The 20,850-nt window shown below is 37.2% G+C and overlaps 1 protein-coding gene across 2 annotated transcripts in view; it reads left to right on the top strand.

Annotated features, from left to right (window-relative positions):
- DAB1 (DAB adaptor protein 1) overlaps positions 1-20,850 on the top strand; it is a 626,843-nt gene that overhangs the window by 575,114 nt on the left and 30,879 nt on the right. The window contains exons 9-13 of one of the 2 annotated variants that reach the window (XM_063427998.1): positions 3,856-3,975; positions 4,496-4,534; positions 6,457-6,522; positions 8,516-8,575; positions 20,617-20,670. In XM_063427998.1, the coding sequence (XP_063284068.1) occupies positions 3,856-3,975; positions 4,496-4,534; positions 6,457-6,522; positions 8,516-8,575; positions 20,617-20,670 (339 nt within the window). The remainder of the gene's footprint in view (positions 1-3,855; positions 3,976-4,495; positions 4,535-6,456; positions 6,523-8,515; positions 8,576-20,616; positions 20,671-20,850) is intronic. The other variant, XM_063427999.1, reaches the window with a different exon arrangement.

Here is a 20,850-nt window from a genome sequence, read left to right as displayed (position 1 = left end):
GATACAAAAGCGTACAAAGGAAATATATAATCAATCATGACAGGTGCATTTTGTTTTGAGGTATGGAGAGAGAGAATATTTGGAAGTGTGCGGGAGGTCGTTCCATAATTGCGGTGCTCTGTAGGAAAAGGAGGATCGGGCTGCTTTCTTTTTGTATTGAGGTAGACTAAGTAAAGTGGTATCCAGACCATCCACAGAGGGATTTGGATCAGCCTTAAAGATCCTAAGGTCATCCACACAGAGCCAGGTTAAATCTATGGCTCTTCTCTTGTCAGTGCATTCTTATAAAAACAGTATTTACATATATGGCTTTGAGTTATCTGCACTACTGTATACCACTCTGTCTTTGCAGCATTGCTGGACTTATTGAGATGAGAGGAAAGTATACGATTTGCTCCACCTATTGTGTCTGTATTATATGTGATTTTAGGTGTTGGGATAGGGGAGACCACACAGGTGTTTGAGTTTCTTGTCACTATTGCATATACCACTTGTGTCTTTTCTTGTATTTGCAGACATTAGGCAGATCATTTATAAATAATGTGAATAGTAGGGGGCAGAGAATAGAACCTTGGGGAACACCACACGTGACTGGGAGAGGGAGGGAGTTATCCACGATTCAGAAAGCACAATGATTTTGGGCTTGTAATGTGAACACATTACAGTGCATCAATCTTTGGTAGTAAGCTGCGGATATTACAGTGCACAAAAGAGAGGCATTTTTTAGCTGGAAGGCTAGGAAGGCTAGGAATGGAATCTGCTGGGGTTAGACTCTACATCATTTGCAAGGGCAAGTAACATGAGTAATAGGAATTTGGACATAATCTTAGTTTGGTAGTATTGCAATTCTAGGGTTTTATACTTTTGTGGGGTGGGGGTTGGAGGGCTTGATTTTAACACACAAATTACAGCAACAAAGCAGGTCATGGAAAGGGAAAAATACATAGGATGAGAATGCATTGTAAGGGTAAATACATGGGTGCAGGGGTGAGACAGATAGTGTTGCAGGGGTTAACTGGGATCAGAGCCAGAGATTACCTAAATATGTGGGGTGCAGGGGTGAGACAGACAGTGTTGCAGGGGTTAACTGGGATCAGAGCCAGAGATTACCTAAATACATGGGGTGCAGGGATGAGACAGACAGTGTTGCAGGGGTTAACTGGGATCAGAGCCAGAGATTACCTAAATACATGGGTGCAGGGATGAGACAGACAGTGTTGCAGGGGTTAACTGGGATCAGAGCCAGAGATTACCTAAATACATGGGATGTGGGGGTGAGACAGACAGAGTTGCAGGGGTTAACTGAGATCAGAGCCAGAGATTACCTAAATACGTGGGGTGTAGGGATGAGACAGACAGCATTGCAGGGGTTAACTGAGATCAGAGCCAGAGATTACCTAAATACATGGGGTGCAGGGGTGAGACAGATGGCATTGCAGGGGTTAACCTGGATCAGAGTCAGAGATTACCTAAATATGTGGGGTGCAGGGATGAGACAGACAGTATTGCCGGGGTTAACTGGGATCAGAGCTAGAGATTACCTAAATACGCGGGGTGCAGGGATGAGACAGACAGCATTGCAGGGGTTAACTGGGATCAGAGCCAGAGATTACCTAAATACATGGGGTGCAGGGATGAGACAGATAGCATTGCAGGGGTTAACTGGGATCAGAGCCAGAGATTACCTAAATACATGGGGTGCAGGGATGAGACAGACAGCGTTGCAGGGGTTAACTGGGATCAAAGCCAAAGATTACCTAAATATGTGGGGTGCAGGTGTGAGACAGTCAGCATTGCAGGATTTAACTGGGATCAGAGCCAGAGATTACCTAAATACGTGGGGTGCAGGGATGAGACAGTCAGCATTGCAGGATTTAACTGGGATCAGAGCCAGAGATTACCTAAATACGTGGGGTGCAGGGGTGAGACAGACAGTGTTGCAGGGGTTAACTGGGATCAGAGCCAGAGATTACCTAAATACATGGGTGCAGGGATGAGACAGACAGTGTTGCAGGGGTTAACTGGGATCAGAGCCAGAGATTACCTAAATACATGGGATGTGGGGGTGAGACAGACAGAGTTGCAGGGGTTAACTGAGATCAGAGCCAGAGATTACCTAAATACGTGGGGTGCAGGGGTGAGACAGACAGTGTTGCAGGGGTTAACTGGGATCAGAGCCAGAGATTACCTAAATATGTGGGGTGCAGGGGTGAGACAGACAGTGTTGCAGGGGTTAACTGGGATCAGAGCCAGAGATTACCTAAATACATAGGTGCAGGGATGAGACAGACAGTGTTGCAGGGGTTAACTGGGATCAGAGCCAGAGATTACCTAAATACATAGGTGCAGGGATGAGACAGACAGTGTTGCAGGGGTTAACTGGGATCAGAGCCAGAGATTACCTAAATACATGGGATGTGGGGGTGAGACAGACAGAGTTGCAGGGGTTAACTGAGATCAGAGCCAGAGATTACCTAAATACGTGGGGTGTAGGGATGAGACAGACAGCATTGCAGGGGTTAACTGAGATCAGAGCCAGAGATTACCTAAATACATGGGGTGCAGGGGTGAGACAGATGGCATTGCAGGGGTTAACCTGGATCAGAGTCAGAGATTACCTAAATATGTGGGGTGCAGGGATGAGACAGACAGTATTGCCGGGGTTAACTGGGATCAGAGCTAGAGATTACCTAAATACGTGGGGTGCAGGGATGAGACAGACAGCATTGCAGGGGTTAACTGGGATCAGAGCCAGAGATTACCTAAATACGTGGGGTGCAGGGATGAGACAGATAGCATTGCAGGGGTTAACTGGGATCAGAGCCAGAGATTACCTAAATACATGGGGTGCAGGGATGAGACAGACAGCGTTGCAGGGGTTAACTGGGATCAAAGCCAAAGATTACCTAAATATGTGGGGTGCAGGTGTGAGACAGTCAGCATTGCAGGATTTAACTGGGATCAGAGCCAGAGATTACCTAAATACGTGGGGTGCAGGGATGAGACAGTCAGCATTGCAGGATTTAACTGGGATCAGAGCCAGAGATTACCTAAATACGTGGGGTGCAGGGGTGAGACAGACAGCGTTGCAGGGGTTAACTGGGATCAGAGACAGAGATTACCTAAATACGTGGGGTGCAGGGATGAGACAGACAGCATTGCAGGGGTTAACTGGGATCAGAGCTAGAGATTACCTAAATACGTGGGGTGCAGGGATGAGACAGTCAGCATTGCAGGATTTAACTGGGATCAGAGCCAGAGATTACCTAAATATGTGGGGTGCAGGGATGAGACAGATAGCATTGCAGGGGTTAACTGAGATCAAAGTCAGAGATTACCTAAATATGTGGGGTGCAGGGGTGAGACAGACGGCGTTGCAGGGGTTAAGCTGGATCAGAGCCAGTTATTACCTGTGGATGAGAGTAGAGGGATGCCAGATTAGTTTACATTAGTCCAGGTGTGTGGAAGAATTGAAGATGTTGAGTTAGTTCCCTTGGTAAACTCCTAGGATTCAGGGCACTTATTGGAAGTTGGCACACAGATGGAATGTGGCCTGTGCTCCCTATGGTCGTATGTTCCCCAGTGACTTAACTAATAAAACATCTCAACGTACTGGCAATATACCTCTATATGCATCATGCTCAATTACAACATATGTATTAAAAAAATTAACTTATTTCCCTACATTACTAAGGTTAAAGAGTAATACTTGGGTTCTATTTCAGTATATATAATTTCCCTTTAAGAATCAGATGTTTTGGAAAAAGATTTTTTTATTTTTTATTTGTTTTTATAGTAAGACAAGCATGAAATTGTTTCTCAAAACTAATTTAATATATTGTCCTTCCCATTTAGGCAGAGCCAGTAATTTTGGATTTACGAGATTTGTTCCAGCTTATCTATGAACTAAAACAGAGAGAAGAAATTGAGAAAAAGGCACAGAAAGATAAGCAATGTGAACAAGCTGTATATCAGGTATTTATACGGTCTTGGAGAAGTTTTTGTATACACAGTGACAACGATCAACTTTCTTTTCAAGTTTCTAGTTTCGGAGTGTAAAGTAACTTACAGTGAAATAGATATTTACATTGGTGTAAGATAATTTGATCCCATCATATTCAGAACCGTTAGTTCAGACTAACTCATTGTAACCCTCTTTGTTAGACTATATACTAAAATGTAAAAACGATACAACTCGAATTATTATATGCATTAAAAAAAAACTTAACAAAAATTGCCTACATTAGGACATGTACTGTCACACATCACACGGTACAGTAGTAATGTGGAAGCATTTGCTTGTGAAAATAATAAAGACGTCATAATGAGATGCCCAGCTGGATGGATATAAATTTATGTCCATGCATTTCTTTGAGCTAAAGTGTGCCTTATGAACTCCCAACAACATCTTTGCTGTCTTCCATTTCTGATTGTTTTCATCCTTGTTTGCTTTCTATGTCCGCTACCCTCCTTACCTCTGCTTGCCTTGGTTCAGACAATTTTGGAAGAAGATGTAGAAGATCCTGTTTACCAGGTAACATCTCTAGACAGCAACCATGCTCACCATTCAGTCTAGCGTCCTAAACTGTAGAAGTAGATACAGAGAAGACACTGAGACATTTTAACATTCCATTCCTCTATCTCAATTTCCGATACCGAGTTCATGGATGAGACAAAAGCAAGTGTTAACTGAAAACGTAATTTCTAAATAATTAATCTAAAAATCTAAATACTAGTAACAACAATTTAAAGTAGCACTTGATCCAAGAGTTATTATTGGTAAAAATTCGGAGTCTCAATTTTATTCAACGTTTCGTGAAAAGCTGTCATATTCTTACAACTGACAGAAGGTTTAAAAATTATTTTATTTGGCTAATTATTCACCCTCTAGCAAATGGTAAAGTTCCACTTACCAGATTTTGACTGTTGAGAAGAATATACGATTAAAGCACCTTGCCTTAGTTGAAAGCGCCAGGCCCTAGTTCAGGGATAGGCAACCTTCGGTACTCCAGATGTTGTGGACTACATGCTCTTACACCCATAATGCTGGCAAAGCATCATGGGAGGTGTAGTCCAAAACATCTGGAGTGCCGAAGGTTGCCTATGCCTGCCCTAGGTAGATTATGAAAGAAGAGTTTGTTATTAAAACACTTATTGTCCAAGGTAGTTGAACTCATCAAACACAGCATTGAGCAATGTGTTATTGAATGCCTTTACAATATAAAATGTAAAAATATGTTAAATGACACACATTTAATATAACTATAGAAGTTTATGGTTGCTGTTTTATCCTATTAGTCACACTGCTAGTTTTTCTTCTGTTTAGAAGTCAAAAACGAGCAAAACGCAAGCAACAGTGTTACAATATTAATCCAGAATTAATAAACTCAGTGAGCTAAATCAGATTATCTAGATCAAATACAAGTGACACAGAAACAGTGAGTTAATCTAAGTCATTATACAGTGAGAGCAATGTCAAATCCATGCTGTAGCATGTTCTTCTAATAAACGTTAGCCACGGGAAAATAAATAGAGTACCTGTGGATTAAAAAGGAATCAAAGGAGCCTTCGTTCTGTGTTGTCACACAAAAATACTTTGCTAATTTTATTGAAGACAGGGCCAAACCGATCCAATTTTTAAACAGGAGTATAAATAGTGTAAATTGAGATCTTTCCCCCATAAATGTGGCAATTTTCTAAAATTCTAAATGTGGCAATATTGTAAAATTAAAAAAAAATACATATGCATAAAAAAATATTTCATGCCACAATAAGAAGTCTAAGTAATGAAAACAGTCATAAAGTCTATCAACTACACAGTATGTTGTGGTGAGTGGAAAATCAACATGCAAATTCCCTTTAAAATAACAGTTTGGAAAAAAATCTGACTCTGATCTAGGTTTTTCTCAATTCTTTTGCTCTGAGCTTGTGCAAGTCAGTTCACGACTCATTATAACCTACTGTTTAATCAGCAAACACTTAAATTCTTTTTAAGTTAATAGGTTTGTTGATTAAACTGAAAATTGTTCTGAAACGAGAACCAACCTGTAAAACGTAAAATTATTATAATTTTTTTTTTTACTTTTGGCTATTTTGCCCTAAATACTTAATTCACCATAACTCAGTGTTTAGTGAATACACACTAAATATTTATAGCAGGAATTACAAAATAAAAATTACCCAGCATTTTTACAAACTGTATTATTTCAACATCTGAATAAAAATATTATAAACTCAATGGCAAATTAATGTAACTCAACAAAGAAAAAATCCACTTTTTAACAAGGTACATCAGAGCAGACGTAATACAAACAAAAAAGAAATTAAAGAGAAATGAATGTGTCTTTAATTGTTGCTGAATTGCTGCTTTTCTGACCTTTTATCTGAATTTTCCAACTTTTCTTTGGTTCTCTTCTATCACTTCCATATTCTCTGCTATGCTGGATGATGTCTTAGTACATAGTGTTTGAGGCCGGCCATGAATCTATTCGAGATCCAGACAGTGAAGAAAGCATTTACCAGGTACCTATGAGGGATTGGATTTTGGGGGCCCAATGTAGAGACTTGGGATGGGCAAAAGTGTCCTCCGTAGGAAACAAGGTTCTATTATCCTTGAGAATTTAATTATTCAGCATTTTTCTTGCATGCTGAGCTTGTATGCACATATAGGGTTATTCATTGATTTGCAAATTTCCAGGAGTTAACACTGAATTTAAAATTGTAAAACAAAATAGTATTGTTGTAAAATTTCTCCAAACTCCCAACAACATGCACTGTAGGAAATAACCCAGCTAATGTATACATGCTGCTATGAATATGTTTGTTCCCCTCAGGACCATTGTTCAGTAAGCTCCCTTCGTGCACATGTAAATAACAATTCTATTAACACTCGTAAAATGTCACTCTTATGGGGGAGTTTTGAGAAACCAGGAGGTAATAGATGGGACGGAATAGGCTATTTAACCCCCCAATAACCTGTAGTAGATACTGCATTTTCTAACAATGATCTTTTGTCATCATTTGTTCTATTTCAATAACTACAAAATATGTCTGTGTCTTTTATCAGCAGTGGCATTCGAGGAGATATTTCACATGAGATAGCCACCTCTGTCTGCACATAGATAACACTGTCTATAATAAATTAGTTACTGTTAGTTAGTCTGATGGCGCTATATAAATAATAAAATAATAATAATAACTGCCTCACAGGAAACAATGGCTGCATGTGTTATTAGTTTATATTTGGATACACGGATAGTGTTTTGTTTGTAAATTAGCAGTGAAATGTCACAAAGGGACATTTTGAGGGAATATAATTATCATAATTGTCAAAAGTACTGAATTCACAAAACAGAATTAAAAAGACATTATTTGCAATTGCACTGAAATTATTTTGTTGACTTTTTCTTTTAATTACTACTTCAATATGGCTTGTAAGCAAGTTGCTTTACCTTAAAATACGTTAATGAATATCTTGGATGATATGTTATAATTATAAAGAGCGGAGGCTTTTGTTTACCTTATTTCTGTGTGAATTGTCTGTGATCATTTTATAAATCATGGTTTTCACTGTTTAGTACAGTAAAACTGGAGCAGATGGATAGGTTGTTGTGCTAGTGAGAAAAAACAAACACGTTTAAATGGTTATTATCCCATATCTGCATTGACAGAAAATTAGATTATGTGTTTTTTTAATAGTGAGGTTTTTTTTTTTACTTTTAATATTTTGATGTTAATGTTTTACAGCATATATAACTCTAATTTTTTTATTTATTTTTTATTCTTTATTTTTGTTTGTGCATGAAAAAAAAAACATTCAGGTCTGCTACGCCACAGTAGCTGTATATAACTTTATTTTAAGAAGTGTGAGAAGCCTTTTTTATTTATATTTTTTTAAATCTAAGCTCTGGTTAGTCTTTTTTCCCCGTGCCTAGTTAATGGCATACTTGATGACTTGAAAGAGTTAAATTCATATGACCTATTTTTTGCAGTCTTTTGTTCAAAGTCATTACTCATATGAAAGGTGTTTTTTTTCCCGATACTCTCTCTTGTATTTAGCTGCCTTAGTCTGTACCAGGGCTTTCTTTAATTTGGGGCAAAAAGAGGAACAGGTTCACATCCAGCCCTGCTGCTATTGCCCCATTTATTGTCACAAAAAGATGGAGCATATTTAAGGAAAACAGTCACATTTGTGGATTCAATTTGCTATGTGTGTTTAAATACAGATTACCTGCTTCTACGAGTCAGCAAACATCTATTTTTGCAGATTTGAAAGACAATTACTTTGAATAGCTGCATTGAACTTAATTCAAAATGACTAGATCCTCGTGGTAATTTTAACCTGTAACCCAGTGATCTACTAGATAAATTAGAATTTAGTAAAATCCCAAGAAACTAGCAGACTATCCATACGAAATAGTGCTTGAACAGACCTTTTTGCCATGTTATTGTGTAGAATAACATAACAGATGAGCATGTGGTTTTGTTGTAATATCTTTCACTAACATATTTCCAGGTTCCTACCAGCCATAAGAAAGAAGGTGTCTACGACGTGCCAAAAAGTCAACCCATAAGTGTACGTATTGTTTCGTATTTTTTTTTCACAAATTTAACTCTTTCCATCTTTCACATTTAACCCCTTAAGGACACATGACATGTGTGACATGTCATGATTCCCTTTTATTCCAGAAGTTTGGTCCTTAAGGGGTTAATGTTTAAATTCTTCTTGTGCGTAAATCTAAAGTGAAATCCTTTATTCACCATTAGACATATAACAAGCTATTGTCATATCCTTTGTGCTATAAGTGTCTGTTCTGTAACTATGAAGGGCATATAAAAAATTATCTGGTACTGTTACATTATATTATGCCACTGAAGAATGTGTTTCATTAGCTTTTATTATGAAATTAATGTCTTACATTAAAGACAGAGGTATCTCAAAATTGTAATTGAAATGGTAAGCATTAGAAGTGGTTGGGATCCCCAGCATTTTACATCCTGTCGACAGTCAGCCATGTGAGCTTTAATTGATTAAAGATAGACTTGCCTTTCCATCTTGGCAAGCAAAAATTGCAGATTAATGGCATATAACACAGGGTTGGACCGCTGTGAGCAAACTACAGGATTATTTAACAATTTAATGGATGGTTCAAAAATGAAATCCACTGATCGACCTTCATTGTAAGATATGAGCATTTTCTAACATCACTGGGAATCGATATATATCCCTAAAATAAGAATCCCACAATTTGACAGTGATGACTTTTGTTGACTCCCTAGATCAGGGATAGGCAACCTTTGGCCCTCCAGATGTTGTGGACTACATCCCCCATAATGCTTGTATGCCCATAATGCTGGCAAAGGATCATGGGAGGTGTAGCCCAAAACATCTGGAGTGCCGAAGGTTGCCTATGCCTGCCCTAGATGTATCTGTCCTACATTTCCTTTGATCCTTATTCAGCCAGCCTTGAGTTTTCCATCAGGCTTGCCAGCTCTCCCATAGAAGCGTAGAATTATTTATGTGTATGTATTTTTTTTTTATCATTTACATTATAGTCAGTAACAGTAGCACACATTAAACAATTATTTATCAATCAAGAAGATAACGTTGGTATTATACTAATTTTTTTTTCTCCGAAATATATTGTCCAATAAAAATTCCAGCTTGCTATCTAGGACCAACCCAACACTGGCAGATTAAGATAAAAAATAAAGTTTGCCAGAGGAGAGGCTGTCAGATGTTTGTTAGATAGTTCAGTGACAGCGCAGAAGAGGTCAATATGATAATTACTGTGCTTTTCTGAAGAGCGATCTGTCAGGGCTTATCATCAATGGTAAATTAAATCATCAATCACATGTGTCGTTTATCCAATGTTTTCTTGTGCATTGATGTTATGAATACACAGCAAACTTCAGATATACTCTGATAAGTCCGAGAACACATTTTGTTGGCTGGTTAAAATGCTGGTCCCTTGAATACGTTTTGATATATTCTATAATTCTATGTCAGTTGATGGTCTGTTCTAGGCTAGGTTTAGATGTTTTTAAATTTGACTTGAGACAGATAAGTAAAATATGCAGAATGTAATTGAAAACATTACAAGGGAGAAGCTCACATTATTCTCAAGATGCTTTACTTTTGAAGAAAGTATCTTACCACCTAAGCTTTAATATCATTATTTTTTTTAATGAGTGATTTCACAAAATAACATGTCACTCCTGCTACCTTAATTGCCACTCCTACCCTTTTTGGCTTCTTTTTTTTTATTTATTTTTTTAAGAATAATGCCATATTGGACATTATTCTTTAACCTATAATACAAACAATATATCACCACAGTGTCAAAAAGTAGTGAATATTAAGCATAAATAATACTTAGCTTTAGAGTCAAAAAACAGCCTCCCAAGATCGCTACCCAAAAGGCTACCTTTCAACAATACATAGAAAACCAAAACAGATATATGGGATACGGCTGGATAAATCTAAAAAGGGAACATAAACAGAAAATAGTGCAATACAGTAGATACAATCAGTTATGCGCCACACGTGAATGCATTCATGAGATAGCAATGAATATAGTGCTCATAAGGTGCCTAGGGGGCTATTGGTCCCACTCTCCGCTCCAAAGTTAGCAACTGTAATACAGGACTCCAGTGGATGAAGGTAAAAAATCAGCGGTTTTATTTTTCATTTTTTTAAAGGTGAACAATCACCATAAGTATAGGTTTAAGTTAAAAGAAACAATTGTCCCAACTCCTTCGGGGGAGGCACCTTATGAGCGCTATATTCATCGCTATCTCGTGAGTGCATTCCTGTGTGGCGCGTAACTGATTGGATCTACTGTATTGCACTATTTTCTGTTTATGTTCCCATTTTAGATTTATCTAGCCGTATCCCATGTATCTGTTTTGGTTTTCTATTATTATTAAAGAAGGTAAATATATATTTTACTTACCTAGAATTAAGAACTGAGCAAATCTGAGCTCAAAACAGAGTTCTGGTATACCAAAACCATGTGTGCCAGGGGAGTAACAAGCCCCCCGGCACACACTTGCAAATATCTCCAGGGTTTCAAGCCGAAATGCTGCACATCCAGATTCCTACCACCATGTCCTACCACCATGTCCACTTCTACAGGCAGACCCTTTAAGCCCAGCAGCTATGTTGAGGCTCAATTAACCTGGCATTTGAATTAATCAAAGCTATGATAAAATGACTGGTCCCACTAGTACTAGCCTTTTCATGAGCAGAAGCGCTATATTTCTCCCCGTGAAACACTAGCTCAACTTCGAATATAGCAAATGGTATCAATGGTTTATATGGTTGCCTATGACATGTCTATACTCTGGTCACTGACTTTCATTATTTGACAATGCAATAACTTTGCCGAAACACCAATAAGTGATTGTTTTGTGTGCACCCAATAGACAAAGGGAATACAGAGTACAGGGGAAACTGTTGATAACAAGAATAAGGAAAATATATATTAGATTGTTTATGAATTGGTTTCAAATATTCTCCAACTTAAGTAAAAAATTTTAAGTTAACCGATTGTAGCATTTTTTTTCTTCATCAGTATTAAGATTTGTAGACTTTTTTCTCTGACTACTGGGGGAGACTAATCCAAAGATAACAGATTTCAGGTTTTTCCAGGAAAAACTTACAGAACTGAGAGATGAATATTTAGCTATGACAAATTTAGCTTAATAGTGTCCCAGTTAGAAGCAGCACATGATAGCAAATAAATGCATCAGAATTCCATATGCTCCAAAACAGCTGATCTCATCTTTGCTTAAAAAATGTTATCATTTTACTAAAAATGGCAACAAGATTAGATATCTTTATTACATTACATCACCAACGTTGGAATGAGAGAAATGAAACGTGTATGGCTATTACATCAATTTAATGTTAGTTATATATTAAATGTTTGGTTTTCTTTCTATGTACATCTTTATTAATCAGCTTGTAATATTTTCTTAATGGGCTCTTTATAGTATAAAATGTATAGTATATAGTGCTGTCCACTTGCCTCTTGAGAATTGGCAAGGAATACAATAGAATATTAACCCATTTTGGTGGAGTGCCAAGTAGAATTAGCAGAAAATCTTTTTTTTCTCTCCTTATAATGTTACATTTTCATTTTTAGAAGTTGACATTTATTTAGGTAGGAGGACTTTGATAGCAGCTTGTGCTTATTTGATTATATTCAGGCATTTGTCAGTGTTATGTCCTAATTAACTTCTGTTGTACAATGACAATGTAATCAGAATTGACATGGCTATCTCATATGTCACATCTGACATTTCTACATAATATTGGCTGCATTGTATTAACTCCCTGAGCACATTGATGGCCCTGTATCTCATACAGCATTGCAACATTGGATAAAACAGTAATATGTCAAGATTTGGAGAAGTTTCCAATAATAACAGGTATTTTTAACTCCTCTATCCCTGACATCATTATTTACCTTTTATTTTTGTAACTCACCATTTTGTGCCACAAGCTATAAGAGAAACATTATGAATGTTTTTTAAGTTCCAATGGACATTTGGGTCTATCACAGGGTAGACTATGCTGACTGCCTTCCCTTTCTAATTGCCCTACCACACCTCTTGAGAAGTTAGATAAAGGCTCCACCATCCTATCCCAGATAAACTCACTCTTGTAATCTGTTCCCAGTATATAATACAAAAAAGTGTCATAACCATATGTATTCTAGAGAGGAAGCCAGTTGTACCAAGGACCAACTAGAGGAAGCTGGTTGTACTAAGGTCCAGAGAGGGGAGAGTGATATGGGATGAGACACATAAAAGGGCTGGGGGGAATAAGACACATGAAATGGCTGGGGGGAATTAGACAGAAGTGTGCCCCAGTGCAGTTTTCGCACAGGGGCCCAGGGGTTTCTAGTCACCCGTCTGACTGTAAATTATAGTTTGTGTTGGTGTATTTATGCTGCAGATTTAGAAGGCCCCATAAAGATAAATAAAGGATTATTGTTATTAAAGAAATTGTTTACATTACATTACATTACAATTCACATGCTCTAAAATCAACAATCTTTTTATCATCATTGTATAATTATTATCATTTATATAGCGCCAACAGATTCCGCAGCACTTTACGATATTATGAGAGGGAGGATTAAACTATAAATAGGACAATTACAAGAAAACTTACAGGAACTATAGGCTGAAGAGAACCCTGCTCAAACGAGATTACAGCCTTTAGGAGGTGGGGTATAAAACACATTAGGACAGGCAATAGCAATCAAATAAGGTGGAAGTGAAGCAGAGCTGGAGAAGGGAGTACAGTGCTGCCCTTTAGGAGAGAGCAAGGGACAGGTATGTAAGGTAGAGATTACTCTGGGAGGCCATCAGCTTTCCTAAAGAGATGGGTTTTAAAACACTTCTTAAACAATTGAAGACTAAGGGAGAGTCTGATGACGGGAGTCAGGCTATTCCATAGGAACGCAGAGCGGAGAGATCGAGAAGGAGCATACCTATGCATCTGTGAAGATATATAAGAGTGGTTAGAATTGTTCAGTGCTTTATAGGTACAGGTTAGGTCTTTGAATTGACTCCTATGGGATACAGGAAGCCAATGTAAAGACTGACAGAGGGGTGAGTTGTGAGAGGGCCGACTAGAGAGGAAAATCAGTCTGATGGCAGCATTGATTACATACTGTAGCGGGGCAATACGACTTTTGGGAAGACCAATCAGGAGAGGGTTACAATAATTCATGCAGGAAATTACTAGAGCATGGACAAGCTCCTTAGTAGCATCTTGCATAAGAAAGGGGCGGATGCAGGCTATGTTTTTATGATGGAATCTACAGGATTTGACAACATACTGGATGTGAGGCTCAAAGGTGAGACCAGAATAAAGTATGACGCCAATACAGCATGCTTGCAAGGATGGACTTATGTAGATACCGCTAACCTGAAGGGAGAGCGAAAAAGGAGGATCAGTATTAGGAGGAGGAAAGACAAAGAGCTCAGTTTTAGAGAGATTAGGTTTTAAGAAAGCGGGAGGATGACCAGTCAGAGATGGAAGAAAGGCAAGCAGTGACACGTTGCAGGATGGCAAGGGGAGAGGTCCGGGGAGGAGAGATATATCTGGGTGTCATCAGCGTACAGGTGGTAGTGGAATCCAAAAGAGGTAATACATTTGCCAAGAGAGGCAGTATAAAGAGAAAATAGAAGGAGACCAAAGACAGAGACTTGGGGGACTCCAACCGAGACAGGGCGAGGGGAGGAGGTATCATTAGAAAAGGAGACACTGAATGAGTTTTGGGAGAGATAAGAGGAAAACCACGAGAGGACAGAGTCACAGAGATCGAGTGATTGAAGAGTTTGAAGATGAAGAGCATGATCAATGGTGTCAAAGGCAGCAGAGAGGTCAAGAATAATTAGTATGGAGTAGTGGCCTTTGGATCTTTGGATTTAGCTGCGATTAGGCCATAAGTAACTTTGATAAGAGCAGTCTCATCAGTAGAGTGGAGAGGGCGGAAGTCAGATTGAAGAGGGTCAAGGAGAGAGTTGGAATTGAGGAAGTGAGACACACGGGTAGACTAAAGAGTAGTTTTTCCAGAAGCTTTGAGGAAAAAGGGAACAGGGATATGAGACGATAGTTAGAGGGGGAGGACGGGTCAAGGGATTTTTTTTCAGGATGGTTACTACAGTGGCATGTTTAAGGTCTGCAGGGACAATGCCAGAAGAGAGAGCAGTTAAAGATGTGTGTTAAGGAAGGCACAAGACAAGGGGAGAGAGATCTGATAAGGTGAGATGGGACAGGATTAAGCGAGCAAGTGGTGGGGCGAGAGGAAAGGAGAAGTGCAGCCACCTCTTGTTCAGTAGCTGGGGAGAAAGTCTGAAGGGTAGAAAATACATGATCTACATGTGGTTGAGAAAGAGAACGGCAAAGTGGGGAGAATTCTTTCCTTAGCTGTTCAATCTTGTCGGTAAAGTAGTATGCAAAGCTATCGGCTGTAAGGTTAGTTTGGGGGGAGGCCACAGCAGGGCAAAGAAGAGAGTTAAAGATGTCAAAGAGATGCCTGGGATTGCGGGAGCATGAACTAATGAGAGAGGAAATGTCTGAACTTATAACAAAAATTCATAAACTATGAATATAGAAAAAAAGATTGCATTTAAGTGATTTTTTAGCTAATTCTTCTCAATAGTTACTCAGTAATTACTAAAATCCCCCATGTTTATGTATTTATAAAATATATATCTAAGATCTTGTAGTTAGATCAATGCTGGAACATGCAAAAATATATGTAACAGTTACATAATTACTAAACAGTCTCTTTAAACCTCCAAGTCCCACCACCATACAAGGTTTTAAACGCCCATGCATTACCCATTTTATGGGCTATGTAATCCATCAATCACTGGCTGTAGAACATCCATTTCATTTTCTTTTTATCTAAGATCTAAGATGCTGTTGTTCAAGGATGTCTGGAAGATTTTAATACAGATGAAAGAACAACCTTATTCTACCAACCATTTGGAAGTTTGATGATCCCAGTGTTCTAATCATTTCAAAAATAAACCACTAAAATGTTCAGGGCAAAGTTTATCTGGCGGTCTTTACAATGAGTGCACGAACCTCATTACCCAATACCGTAACCTTTTGGACAATATAAATTAAACTTCTTTCAACTCTCCAACCTATGTGGTGTGTGGAATTTCAGGCCTTTAAAAAAAGAAACAGAGATACAAGAGGTTACAAGCAAGTAATGTATCATTTTGAATTTCAAACTCGTGTATGACAGTCCTTGAACCTGTATGATAGGTTTCTTTTTTGATCTTTTTAGCTTTCTCACATTCATTTGTATTAGAGGACATACAATTAAAACATCACCTCTCACTTGCCTGTGACAGACGCCCACAGTCCATCATTTTAATTAGGCCACTCACATACCAAAATATGTGAGATCTCCATTCCTTCTTCTAATCAGATTAAACTCCGAAATGTCATTATCAGAATAAAATGTATTTCCTAAGCTTTCTATATGATTGCCACGTCTTCACACAAATTGATGCTTTACTTGTCAAACACATGTCTGGTGTTACTAATAACTCTGGTAATGTTGCTCCCTTGCCATGTGTACTATATCTCCAGTCTTTAAAAAAAATGAAGTGGCAATGTTCATTATCTTTAAAAATGTCACTCTACAAAATGTTCACAGGAGTGTAATTGCTCGTTGAGCACTGAGCTGTGTGATATCTAGCTTTGCAATACAAAGTCATAATTTCCATTGTTAGAAAACACAGTTATTGAAGAGTTTAACCAATATTAGGAAGCCTACTCACTGAGGACTGGAACCAGGTGGGATTTTGGGACATTGAAATGCTTGCGACAAAGCTTTTGTTGTTAGTCATTTTGACATCATTCTTTACACTAAAATTTTAGTCCGCGGAGTGCATCCGGGCAGGGGAAAAGCTGATTGGCTCATAGCGGTTAGCTAATGCTCTCAGCCAATCGGTGACTCCCCATTTACTAAACTGGCATGGAAAGAAACTTACCTTTATCAAGCTAGTTTAGCTAATGTGGAGTCCCTGATTGGCTGGGATTGTCAGCTGACTGTTAGCCCCTGTCTGGCAGCACTCAACACTTCCTGAATCTAAAAATTCAGAAGCCTGATGCCATCTGGGTGGAGTGGAAATTGATGCCAGAGGCAACTATGGGGTTAAACCATTCGTGAATGGTTTACTGCAGAGTCTTGCAGTATGTCATTGCTGACTGCAATACTCTATCTATCTAGATAGATAGATAGATAGATAGATAGAGAGAAATAAATAGAGAGAAATAAATATAAATGTCAGTATATCATAACTATCTGTCAAAATCCCATGACCAATCGAATAACTAATTAAAGGTTAAGTGCATTGATATTAAAGATGAGGAAAATCAATTAAATAGAAATGCTAGCTGTGAGCATGCTGATTGGCACAATGCCACCTACGTATATGTATGTTGGGATTTGTGGGATGCCACATTTAGCATTGTTGGAGCACTTGTATATATAACAAATACTATTATTATTAGCATTTATATAGTGATAACGTATTCTGAAACACTTTACAATTATACAATGCAGATATTTGACAACAAGTAATTAACAGTGACTAGAGACCAAGCACTGCCTGCTAAAATGGGCTTAGAATCTACATTTGCTAGCAATTTTCCACTCATAATCTGTAAATTAGTATTAAAATTTAACAGTAGTGTTCCTTTTCACCCACATATCTTATGGATGATAAATCCAGTTTAACAGATGTTACATATTGCAATTATATTTATCGTACTGGGATACGTACAGTGATGCACCATGCGTTAGTTGACTCTGACCCATTTCTTTAAAGCAATGTATAGATGATACATTAAACATTGCAAAATACAATTGCTACAGTAAACCGCTACAGGCAGAAGGGAGCGGTGGAAGCACTGTACCCTATACATGCAGGTTGTCATGATGCTTAAAGTGCCCCTTTGATTCTTCAACTGCACTCCACAACACAAAGGAAACACGGCTTACTTTATCATAGTGACTACAATGATGTCAACAACTACATTTGGTTCAAAAGGAAAGAGTGAATGGATCAATAAAGATCAATCATACAAGCCAAACAGAGATTATAGCTGTGGCATTGGGAACTTAATGCCATAGCACAAGTTCTCAGAGTACTGAAAGGTAGTTGCAAATACATTTTTCCAACCCTCTATAAAATATCAAACAGTATGTTTTTTTATGACAAATTCCCTTTGAGCATTGTGAGTTATACTGCTGGTCTCTATGTTGAATTTCAGATAAACACATTGCAACAAAAACAGAGAATATGAGAACTCTGAGAACTAGCAAAAGCTTAGAGAAAGTCAGCAACTTGCCCTTAGGTGAGTCCCTGCTCAGGTCTCAAAACGTTTTTCTTATTTGTGCCATTACAAAGAGAACCCATACCATTTGCATATTCGACTGATTCCACCTATAAGGGCAGTCCAGATACGAAATACGGCACGAGAGATTCAGGAACCCCGAACGATCATTTTGGTATTCTTTGGGTCAGAATTTTGGCTGGCTTTTCAGTTCTATACTACCCTTATGGATGGGACCAGTGTTAAATGAAAATGGTATAAGTTCTCTTTGCAATGACACAAGTAAGCAAACATATTGTTTCAGACCTGAGCGGTGACTAACCGAACGACAAGCTACTGAGTATTTCTAAGCTTTTGCCAATTCTCATATTCTCTGTTTCTCAGATGAACACAGTTTGCATTACATCTTTTCTTTTGTGACCTTGAGTGACCTTGCGAATCATGTAATACTACTGAGCTTTTCACTTACCCCGGTTCAGTGGATTTAATATTTTATATGTATACATACCATTCACTGTGCATTTTAAACCAGCGATGCTAATCATAAGCAGTCGTGTTGCATTAATTTTGTAACCAAAAGTGCCCAAAGATATCTCCAGTGTATGTGTTTACTAAGGAAACATTAGTTGCAAAGACATTTATTGCATTTGCTTTTAAACTGTTTGCATTGGATGAATTTGATTTGGATTATATTATTAATTTAATCAAATATTGAACATTTTTCACAATGTGTGTATTTAACTAAACCAATGGATCAAATTGAGCATTTCTGACCAGGAAGAATTCAAAGTCAATTAACAAACATGTATAGTTATTCACCCCAACAAATTAATATGCCTCAGTTAGGAGAGCTTTCTCATCCTCCCCCCACCCCACTTCATCTTACCCACCCATCTCAGTTTCAGACCAGTCCACTAATACCAGAAACAGGGCATCATTGTGCAGCTATATTAGAGAGAAACCCAACATAGGTGCCTGCTCTGGGTGAGCATCTCTCTTCTTCCCCTTGTCAGGATATTGCAAGGTGAAGAGATCTTTTAACTGCACATGTATAAATTTGTCAAGCATGTCCAATTCATTTTTTCAGTATTCCTAGGGATAGGACACTGATTGGTTAAGAAAGAAGAAGCTGGTATATATGGAAACAAAATCATATTTCCCTGCTTTTTCCAGTTTGCAGAATCAGGCAACCGTCTTATTCAAAGCTAAAGCTTTTGAATAAGATGATTTTCTCAAAGTGATGCATCTTCCTTTCAAGTTGAAATGCTAACACAAGGCACAGGAGTAAGGGATATCTACCCGTGCTTCAAAGGTTGATTGAAAAATTCCGTAAAAGTATGTTTTCAATTTTGATTATTTACTAAAGTGAATTCACAGTGAATTTCAAATGTCAAGCAAAGGAACTCGAACAGTTGATTTTTTTTCCAGTTTGGTTATTTTGCCTTGAATTTAAAATTCACTTTGAATTCACTTTGAATTGTGACTTTAGTAAAAAAAAAAAAAAAAAAAAATATAAACCTACAAAATGTATCATAATATATTCTATGAAAAAATCTCATGGAAACAAAACAGCAAACATTTATTCATCTGTGTTTAATTTTTAAATTAAAATCTGATATATTAATATATTTGCCTAGCAAGTCTAGCATTCTAATCATCAGATAATAGTATTTCTTCTTCTTATTATTATTATTATTATTATTATTATTATTTTATTATTTATATAGCGCCAGCAAATTCCTAACGCTTATGACTTGATAATGAAAGGAATGTCCTTGTTTTTGAAAAAAAAATATATTAGATCAAAACAAATTTTAGTATATAGGGCAATTATATATATTATTTATGATTCACAGTACTGGAGAATTCGTTTTTAAGAACTCTACTTGCATAACCATAACCATAAACTGTATGTTATGTTGCTTAGCATCAATCAGTCATTTAAGAGATCTATTCTGAAAAGAGTATGCAAGGAATTTATATGTCATATTTGTAATTAAACCAAAATTAACATTTTCTTGATGTTGCAAGCTATTTTCATAACACATGCTGTGCAAAGAAAATTGACCATAAAGGAAAAAAGTATTGAAACATGTTAATATGTACACGCAATTAACTGATTGGTGAAATTAACAATGTGATTAGTTAAAGAACATATAGATAATGTATGTAATTAGACTAACTTTTTAATTGTTTTTTTTTTTTTTAATTATGTGTCATTATTTCTGAACCTACAAAATTTTAATTAAAACAAAAAGTAAATAAAATAGCGAGATATTTGTAATTAATTGATAAAAGTCAGCTATTAAATGTAAATCAGATATTTACTATAATTTTAAGGCACTCTAGCGGGAGGTGTTATTTATGGGAGCCTTAATTGACAAGTACTCTAATATAGTAGATAGAAAAATTGCTTCCAATATAATTGAATTTTTTTGTCACATTTATGAAAAGCTATTGAGGCTTCTGCATGATTAAGTAGATATAAATATCTCTTCCTATATGTAATAATTGTGTCACAAATGACAAAAAATAGATTCTTGTCTCCACTGAATAATCTCCATTACTAAAGGATAAATAAGCCTTTTTTATGATACATTCATCTTGAATTTATTTAGTTCCATCTCTCTTTAACATTCCATGAAAATGTGACACATGCTCAACACATGCATTTTTTTTTATCATTTTCATTTTATTTTATTCATTTCATTCTCATCCATCATTCATTACAGTTACTGAACGGAGAATTATTACAATCTGATAAGAACCCTTGTGATGTCATAGAGGTAAGGTCGGTCTCGGACAGGAGAGCAAAGACATATCATGACTATTAAACTGACTGCTACAATCTGTCAGAGATCTATGCATGCCTCTCATATTTTACTAAAAAGTAACAGGAACAAACTTAAGCTATTGTGTTTTTTGTAATATAAGTGATTTTTAGATTGAGCTTTTTTGGGTTTATT

The sequence above is a fragment of the Pelobates fuscus genome, chromosome 7 (genome assembly GCF_036172605.1).
Source record: "Pelobates fuscus isolate aPelFus1 chromosome 7, aPelFus1.pri, whole genome shotgun sequence".
Taxonomy (NCBI): Eukaryota; Metazoa; Chordata; class Amphibia; order Anura; family Pelobatidae; genus Pelobates; species Pelobates fuscus.
The sequence above is the reverse complement of the archived record's forward strand: the minus strand, read 5'-3'. Positions and strand labels throughout refer to the sequence as shown.